The sequence below is a fragment of the Lutjanus erythropterus genome, chromosome 11 (assembly GCF_056507025.1).
Source record: "Lutjanus erythropterus isolate fLutEry1 chromosome 11, fLutEry1.hap2, whole genome shotgun sequence".
NCBI lineage: Eukaryota > Metazoa > Chordata > Actinopteri > Lutjaniformes > Lutjanidae > Lutjanus > Lutjanus erythropterus.
Window position 1 is genome coordinate 1,634,350 of NC_139327.1, and position 9,963 is coordinate 1,644,312.

A 9,963-nucleotide genomic window follows, 5' to 3' on the forward strand; every position below is an offset into this window, starting at 1 on the left:
AAGGAGACATACATGAAGAGTTTCTGTTTTGCAAACCTTTACCTGCACAGTGCACAGCGGAGAAAATATTTGAGACTTTGAATGAATTTATGATTTCAAATTAAATAGACTGGGCAAAGTGTGTAGGACTCAGCACTGACGGAGCTCGGGCCATGGTGGGGAAACTGTCCGGTGTTGTCAGATGGGTCAGAGACGTGGCGCCGCTGGTTACAGCTGTCCACTGCTTTATCCACAGAGAGGCACTGGCCACCAAAAAGATGCCGGCAGATTTAAAGACAGTTTTGGATGAAGCAGTAAGGGCAGTAAATTTCATTAAAAGTTGCCCACTACAGTCACGCTTGTTTGCCCTATTATGCGCGGAGATGGGGAGCGACCACCGACAGCTTCTCCTGCACACCGAGGTGCGCTGGCTGTCATGCAGCACAGCGCTTTTGAACTGGCTGACCGATTCTGTGACTTTGAGTGGCTGTGTAAGTTGGTGTATTTGGCCGACATTTTCAGCTACTTAAACGGATTGAATGTCTCGCTCCAGGGGAAGGCAGTGACCATGTTCCATGTCCACGGCAAAGTAGAGGCCACCATAAAAAAGCTCGTGCTGTGGGACAAAAGAGTGGCTCAGAACAACTACGAGTGCTTCGACAACCTGTGTGAGTTTCTGAACACAGAGGAGAGGGAGATCCCGACCACTGTGGCAGGTGCCATCAGAGCTCACCTGGAAATCCTCAGAACGCAGCTCAGAGAATACTTCCCTGTGCTGAGTGTGCAGCACAGCTGGATCCAGAACCCCTTTGTCACCCATAACGAGGATGCTATTGCAGGTCTGACTGCCAGGGAGCAGGACAGCCTTGTGGAGCTGTCTTGTGATACTGCCTTAAAACTGATTTTCACACAGAAAAACCTGGGCCAGTTCTGGATGCATGTGGAAACAGAGTATGCTGCTCTGTCCAAGAAGGCACTGAGGTTTCTTATGCCCTTTGCAACCACATATCTATGTGAAACAGGATTTTCAGCCCTTGTGGCTTTAAAGACAAAGTATAGAAACAAACTGGATCTTCAGTCAGATCTCTGTCTGAAGCTGACTTCCATTCAGCCTGACATCCCTAAACTGACAGGTGCTATGCAGCAACATCACCCCTCCCACTAGGTGAGTTGCAGCTGACTGGTGAAGTGTTGTATGTAGTCCTTAATTAAAACAAACAAACAAACACACACACACACACACACACACACACACACACACACACACACAGTTGTAATGAAAAGTTTAAGAATTTATTCTGTCTTGAATGGACTTGTAATATAATGAAAAGTTGGAAAATTTATTCTGTCTTGTGATGACAGGTTTACATATTAATTCTGTCTTGAAAAGTTTGTTTGAGAATTGATTCTGTCTTAAATCCTATTGTAGTGAAAAGTTTGGGAATTTATTCTGTCTTGAATGCACTTGTAATATAATGAAAAGCTGGATAATTTATTCTGTCTTGTGATGACAGGTTTGAGAATTAATTCTGTCTTGTGTGTGCACCACAGATTAAAAGTTTGGGCTTCCTCTATCCCCCTGCTTTCATTTCAATCCTGAATCTTTATAATAATAATAATAATAATAACAACAACAACAACAACAACAACAATTATTGTTGTGTTCTGAGAATGCATAATTTCGTCTATGTACTGTTTATAGGACAAAGGTGGGCCGCGGACATTTTTTAGATTTTCAAGTGGGCCCTGATTTGGAAAAGTTTGGGAACCCCTGCTTTAGATGAAACTTTTGTGTGATCAATCTTTGAACCTACTAAACACCAAATTTGTTCAATAGGTTTCAAATCTGGACTTTGACTTGGACAGTCCATCAGTTCCAGAACTCCAGATTCTTTTTCTTGGTCAAATAGTCTCTGCACAGCTTTGAAGTTTGCTTGGGCTCATTGTCTTGTTGGTATATGAACCCACGACCAATCAGATTCAATCTAGAGGGGATTCCATCATGCACTGAGATGTTGTGAGATAAGATAAGATAAGATAAGATAAGATGAACTTTATTGATCCCACACCAGGGAAATTCACTTGTCACAGCAGCTCAGCAGTACAGATAGAAAGTGACAATAAGTACTTAAAAATATTAAGATAAAAAGAAGAAAGATATGTATGTATATATCAGTTTAAAAATATAAAATCTAAGAAAAATAAAATTTAAAGTAATAAGAACAGGACTGTACACACAGACTATTTACAATATCTATATATCCACTGTAAACTTGTTGCCTTGAAGAGGCAGATTGCACAAAGGGTATGATAGATTGCACTAAATATTAGTGTTAGCAGCAAGAGATTTAACAAGTGAGAGATTTCACAAAGTGAACATACAATATTGCACAAGGAATATGCAGCAGACCTAACAGTGCTACATTAAGTCACGCTGGTGTTGGTGTTGAAAAGTCTGACAGCTGATGGGATGAAGGACCTGCAGTAGCGCTCCCTCTTGCACTGTGGGTGCAGCAGTCTGCTACTGAACGAGCTGCTCAAAGCTCTTACAGTCTCATGCAGGGGGTGAGAGGTGTTGCCCATGATAGATGTCAGTTTTGTTAACATCCTCCTTTCACCCACCTCCTCGATGGTCTCCAGGGGACAGTCCAGGACAGAGCTGGCCCTCCTGACCAGCTTGTTCAGTCTTTTCCTGTCCCTCTCTGTACTTCCACAGCCCCAGCAGACCACTGCATACAGGATGACAGATGCTACCACAGTGTCATAGAAAGTTCTCAGCAGTGTCCTGCACACACCAAAGGACCTCAGTCTCCTCAACAGGTGAAGACGACTTTGGCCTTTCTTGTACAGGGCGTTGGTGTTAGTGGACCAGTCCAGTTTATTGTTGAGGTGAACACCCAGGTATTTGTACTCTCCCACAATCTCAATGTCCAAACCTTGGATGTTCACTGGGGTAGTCTGGGGTGCGTTCCTGTGAAAATCCACCACTAACTCCTTTGTCTTGCTGGTGTTGATGTGGAGGTGGTTGACCCCACACCATTTGACAAAGTCAGTGATGACACTCCTGTACTCCAGTTCATTCCCTCCAGACACACATCCTACAATGGCAGTGTCATCAGAGAACTTCTGGAGGTGGCAGCCATCCGAATTGTGTCTGAAGTCCGACGTGTACAGGGTGAAGAGGAAGGGGGCGAGGACTGTCCCCTGGGGGGCCCCCCGTGCTGCAGACTACCACATCAGACACACAGTCATGAAGCCTCACATACTGCGGTCTGCTTGTGAGGTAGTCGATGGTCCATGCAGTCAGGTGGGGGTCAACTCCAGCTCCTTCTAGCTTCCCCCTGAGCAGTGATGGCTGTATCGTGTTGAAAGCACTAGAAAACTCAAAAAACATGACTCTCACAGTGCTACCAGAGCTCTCCAGGTGAGATAATGATCGATACAGCAGATAGATGAGTGCGTCATCAACTCCAATGCCTGGCTGATAGGCAAACTGCAGGGGGTCCAGTTCTGCTCTCACCAGGGGTCGGTGGTGATTAAGTATAATCCTCTCCATGGTCTTCATCAGGTGGGAGGTCAAGGCTACAGGTCTGAAGTGGTTGGGCTCCCTGGGGTGTGCTGTCTTTGGTACCGGAACCACACAGGAAGTCTTCCACAGGACAGGAACTCTCTCCAGACTGAGGCTCAGGTTGAAGATGTGCAGAACTACCTCACAGAGCTGAACTGCACAGTCCCTCAGCAGTCTGGAGCTGATGCCATCTGGACCTGTAGCCTTCCTTGCCTTGATCTTCATGAGCTCTCTCCTCACCTGGTCAGCTGTTATGGAGAGGCTGGAGCGGGGGGTGGGGAGTGACTTCAGCTGAGGAAGAGGAAGATGGGGGGAGGGTGGTTGAAAGGTGTGGGGAGGGAGCAGCTGAAAACCCTGATGTTCTGGGAGGGGAGAGGGGGGAATGCCAGAGCGGGTGAGGAGGTCCTGGGTCGGTGCTGCAGAGGGTGGGGGGGAGTGGGAAGAGAATCAAACCTGTTGAAAAACAGATTTAGTTCATTTGCCCACTCCCGGTCTCCAGACTCGGGAGTGTGGTAGACGTTCTTGTTCATGATACCGTCGATTTTCACTAATTTGCCCACGCTGTTTACACAAATGAAACCTTATTGTGATATATTTGAACAAACACTTAGTGCTCTGCTAAGGTGGCTGCAATGATTAGTGCTCGATTGCTCATGTCTGTTGTTTCAGGAGCTACCACTAATGGCTTCAGTTGTACCTTCAGCCTCGTCTTCGTGTCTTAATGATTATAAGTCAGTATTAAGTTAGGTACTCACCCTGCATTCAGGAGTCAGATAAGAGTGCAATAGTGTGACAGTGGCAAACAGACCACAACATGGTGTCAGAAGACAGAGTTACAGAGTGACGCAGACGCGGTACAGCATGCTAACAAGTAGCTAACGGCAGACAGTGATGAACTGGCACGAGCATGGAGCAGTTAAAGCCGCCGTCACCACTGATACTCACCGGCAACCTTGCTGAAAACTGGTGCAGATGGGAACAGCGTATTCGGCTATATGTAGTGGCCTCAGGTGCGTGTGATAAGGAAGAGGAGGTTAAAATAGCAATTCTTCTTCACACCATCTGCGAAGATGCACTAGAAGTGTATAATACACTCACGGTTACTCCAGCTGCTGACAATGCCACAATGGAAGACGTTCTCAATGCTTTTAAAGACTACTGCAGCCCTTCTGAAAAATGTTGTATTCGAGCGGCATCTGTTTTGGTCGCATCCAATGACAGGAGGGACATCCATGGACAAATTCATCACAGAGCTGCGCCAGAAAAGCAAAGACTGTGAGTTCAGCACAAGTGAAAATAACATGCTCAGAGATAAACTGGTGTTCAGCATGACTGATCCTCACCTGAAGGAGAGACTGTTGCGTGAAAGTGGCCTAACACTACACAAAGACATAGAAATATGTAGAGCAACAGAGCTAGCAAAGGCACAAACACAGGCTATGCAGACTACACATGTCATACAGGAGGCTCTGGTGGATGCTATAGGGAAAGCAACAGGGCAAAGGAAAGCGAGCGCCTGGAACAAGAGCAGCAAGAAGCATGCAGCAACCAGCAACTGTCAAAAATGTGGAAGAAAACATGAGCCACGTCAGTGCCCAGCTTACGGAGAAGTGTGTCACAAATGTGAAAGAACAACCATTTCTCCAAGGTATGTCGAGCAGCCAGCAACAACACTGGCAATACTAAAATGAGAATTGTGAACTGTATAGAGAGTGAAGTGGATTCCTTATATATAGGCCAGCTGAGGAGTGACGTAAAGGGAGCTGAAGGCCAGACGAGGGACAGTACATGGTACACAACGGCCAGCATCAGAGGCAAGGATATAAAATTCAAGCTCGACACAGGTGCTGATGCAAACGTGCTCCCAATGTCCATTTTCCAACAGTTGCCAGGTCCCCTTCAGCCGCAGCCTGCAAATACAGTATTAGTTGCTTTTGGAGGAGCTCACCTGCCCCCTGAGGGCATTGTGTCTCTGGAATGCAAGACAGCCAAGCATACTGCTACACTAAAGTTCCATGTGACTAGTATGGCTGACACATCGATCCTGGGCAGAGCAGCCTGTGTGGATTTGCACCTGATAAAAAGGGTTGACGCGCTCACAAATACATTGCCAAAGCCACCAAAACCTCCAGCTACCAAAGATGAGTTGGTTGAGAGATATGCAGTGGTCTTCACAGGGCTGGGTGAGTTTCCAGGGGTTCACCACATACATATTGACCCGGATGTTGTGCCTGTGGTACATGGCTGCAGGAACGTTCCCCTCTCAATCATGGACGGATTGAAAGACACACTACATGACCTAGAGAGAAGGGAAGTTATAATGGCTGTCACAGAACTGACAGAATGGGTGAACAGCCTTGTTGCCACTATGAAGAAAAATGGTTCACTGAGGGTGTGTTTGGACCCTTGTGACCTGGATAAGGCTGTTAAGCGCCAACACTACTCCATTCCCACCCCTGAGGATATGCGCAGCAAACTGTCAGGAAAATCCATCTTCACCATCCTCATCGAGAAAGATGGATACTGGCAGGTTAAACTGGATGAGCCATCTTCAAAACTGTGCACCTTCAACACACCATGGGGCCGATACTGCTTCCTCAGACTCCCCTTTGGGATAAAATCTGCAAGTGAAGTATTCCAACAAAAGGACTGTGAGGCCTTTGGTGACATACAGGATGTACATATCATCGCGGATGACATGATCATCGCAGCGTCATCAGAGCAGGAGCATGATGAAATCCTACACAAGGTAATGGAGAGAGCTAAGACAGCAAATGTGAAATTTAACAAAGAAAAGATCCAGTTCAAAGTCAGCACAGTAAAGTACATGGGGCACATCATCACATCAGAAGGACAGAGAGCTGATAAGGCAAAGGTGAAAGCAATAGTCGACATGCCGCCCCCCAGAGGACAAACAAGGCCTGCACCATATGCTGGGAATGACAAAGTTCTTAACATAATACATCCTGAACAAAGCCTCATTGACAGCACCTCTCAGTCAGTTGCTCAAAAAGGACGCAGTGTGGCAGTGGAGCCCACACCACAGTGTTGCTCATGTCTGTTGTTGTTCTGGGAGCTACCACTAAAGGCTTTAGTTGTACCTTCAGCCTCGTCTCCATGCCTTAATGATTATAAGTCATAAGTATTAAGTTAGGTACTCGCCCTGCATTCGGGAGTCAGATAAGAGTGCAATAGTGTCACAGTGGCAAACAGACTACAACACTCATACCATAATGGAATCTCCACCATGTTTCACTGTGGGTGAAATGCATCTGGCATCAAAACTCCAGCATTTCTGCAGACATGAACACGACGATGTTGACTGAAGAGTTCAAACTTGGACTTGTCCGTCCAGAGTCATCAACAGTCCAGTGTTTGTGCTCCCTGGAATATCTGAGGTGTTTCTGGATGTTTGCAGGCCTCAGTAATGTCTTCTTAGCAGCTAGTCTTCCCTTTAAGCCTTGTTCCATCAGTCATCTGCTTGTGGTCATTCTGGAGACTTTTTTAAGACTCTGATCTAGAAGCATTTATCTCTGCCTGAAGATCAGCAGTGGTTTTCCTTCTGTCTCTAGTACTTCAAATCTTGAGGTGTCTGACATCTGCTTTAGTTAACTTTTGTTTCCTGCCTTTTGTAAGTACCAGTCTCAGTGATTGAAGTGCTTTAATGTGGACTCTTTCATTTTCAGTGACATTTTACCATTTTGAACAGGAATGAGGAATTTCAAACTGAATTCACCTTTTTAAATTTGAGCCGGCTCACTGGGCTTCTCTGAGAAGTCAGAAATAAATCAAACATAACATTCAACCACTAAAAACTCATTTTTCTGTTCAGGAATGCAAGTAAATAACTATAATTTGACATCGTAATCAAGAAATAATAATGTGCTTTACTATTTTTAAATAATAGTAAATTTAAAAATTCATGAATAACAATAATAATTATATTTTAGCATTAAAAATATCATTTCAGTTAAACAGCTTCTACATACTTGTGTATTAACCATTACAGAAACATAAAAAATCATTTTGGTAATTACCAATGCTGTTAATTTAGGGCAGCTGTGACATAAATCTTACACTGGGTGGTGGTCTAATAAATTTGTTAAGCACTGTATATACATGCACTTGTTGACCAAATTTACTTTCTTTGATTTGTAATGTGTATTTAAGATGTAAATGAAAAATAAATCAAATCAGAATGAATTCTACATATTTACCTATTTTTCTTTCACCATCATAGCTGCTAGTGAAATGCATATATTGTAACAGCAAAACTCTTTCACATATGTCTACATGTGTCTTCTTTAAATGTAAACAAAGCTTTTCATAAAGTGTTTCTGTATAGTATAGTCTCAGTTTTCTTTACAATGCACAGAATTGTGAAATGCTATTATAACTGAGCATCCTGGGTTCACCTACCTGTATAAACTTAATAAAGAAAACAAGACAATAAGCCTAAGCTTCTCACTTCAAATACTGGGCCTCATGCAACTACCACTCGTACGAAAAAATGTGTTCTCAAGTGGTGTGTGCGAATAATTTAGGAGAACTGGTTGGATTCACCAATTTTTTCATATTTTGAATTTTCTTAATAACATGAAACTCACAGTCATGTGCAAGTAGTCTGCTGTTATCCAACCAAAAGTTTTTCACTAATGACTGTATATTTCATAAGTCTAAAGACATTTTGGGCCCTACCTCAAACCCTGCGCAAAGCCACTGGTGGCTTTGCCTGGTCTGTGCAACCATGGGCGTGAGGTCTAAAGATGAAGGCAATACAAAAGCGTGGTCAGGCACATTTGCTATCTTATGCTCAGCACATTGGAGTAAAAAACAGTTGCACCTTTCACCAGCAAAAACCGTGTCAAAGCACAAAGTCTGTTGCAAGAGGTCAGTCTGCACAAGATAGCACCTGGCGCGTTTGGCACACACACATACCTCCACAATCAAAAAACACCTCCATTTATGTTTAGTCTTTTCCCCACACAGGAGTGTGGATTAGTGAAGTGTCCTTAGAACAAATTTCCTATTACCAGTAAAGTGTAAAAATTGAAGGAATCAGGAATTATTATTATTACTGTAATTAAAGCTGCCCGCTGCCACCTCATCACTGGACCAGCTCTGAATTGTCACATGTTTTGGACGCCACAGGAAGGAGTTTGATGCCACCTCCTGTCCCCACTGGGCAGCACTACAAAACAGCCACTAATTATATATTATGTTCCAGTATATAAAGTGTAGACAACACTGAACATTTCACGTAAATCAGATGTTGACTGTCACACAAGGCTTAGTTTCTATTGCTAGTGGGTGGTGCAATGAGTAGAACTCCTGACTGGGATGTAAATTTGATCAGGAAGGAATCAAACATGTGAAGAGGCTGATGGGGTCATTTATATTCAAATTATAGTAACTTCCTGTTTCATGGAGAGACATCACAACTCGACACCATGCCACATTCTTCATAGTAGCCAAATCTTTCAAACATTTGATCACAAACTGGTCTACAGGGCACACACTGATTTTGAAGCCAATCTGATCAGTTCCCTTGGAGTTCGGTAAAATACAACGTGTGGAAAACGCCAAAATTGGCCACAAAATTAAAAGATGGCTAACTTCCTGTTGGGTTTAGGCTGTGGTTCCAAGAGGCTTTATGTACACTTGGACACAAAACATGTGCCTACTGATTTTTGTACATGTTAATGAAACGTACCACAGGGGCTGCTTCATTGAAAAACTGTAGGGGGCACAATGGATGGTAGATGTATTTAGGCTGGGCCTCTGATCAAAAATGTTACGTTTGGGGTGGATTTAACCATGAAGCACAAAAGTTACGACAAAAGACCAAACCTTGATGTCACACCACAGTGACATCCTTCAACGCTAGCTAAATCTTTTAATAACTTTTAACAGAGTTTTACCATGAATGATGAGCAAGGGAGAGACACTTAAAACTACACTGCAAATAAACTACATGACACTAGACATTACAGTATGATGAAGTCTGTCTTGTGCAAACTGGACAAAAGCTTTAAATACAAACATGAGATCAGGCCAGAGCCACTATAACATTTGGGAAAACTACAAAAGTAAAAGAGGTTATCCTGCACTTGTCAACTCTATCATTAATATTCATAAACATTTCATACAATTCATTAATTAACTGATGAATTCTTAAATGCTCCTGTGAGTCCATAAAAAGCCTCTGTCATGGAGCAGCTGTCTCTGTGGCTGAGGAAGGAAGACACTGTTGTGGAGGCAGCAGTGAACATATATAGTGACCAAGTCAAACCAAATAACAATAAAGCCTAAAACTATTGGTATTAAAACATTTAAAGGGATATTTCATCCACAAATCCATCTGTTTATCCATTCGGACAGTTTTAGTGAGTTGCAGAGATTTGAGGATGTCTGTC

The 9,963-nt window shown here is 43.5% G+C and overlaps 1 protein-coding gene across 1 annotated transcript; it reads left to right on the plus strand.

Annotated features, from left to right (window-relative positions):
• The first annotated feature begins 352 nt into the window (after nucleotides 1-352).
• On the plus strand, nucleotides 353-1,144 carry LOC146318503 (zinc finger BED domain-containing protein 5). The gene has a single exon (XM_084730582.1). It carries the CDS (start codon nucleotides 353-355, stop codon nucleotides 1,142-1,144), a length of 792 nt encoding a protein of 263 aa, XP_084586708.1.
• Nucleotides 1,145-9,963: the final 8,819 nt, after the last annotated feature.

Coding starts and splice junctions, on each gene's coding strand:
- LOC146318503 (XM_084730582.1), top strand. CDS start 353: ATGCGCGGAGATGGGGAGCGACCACCGACAGCTTCTCCTGCACACCGA.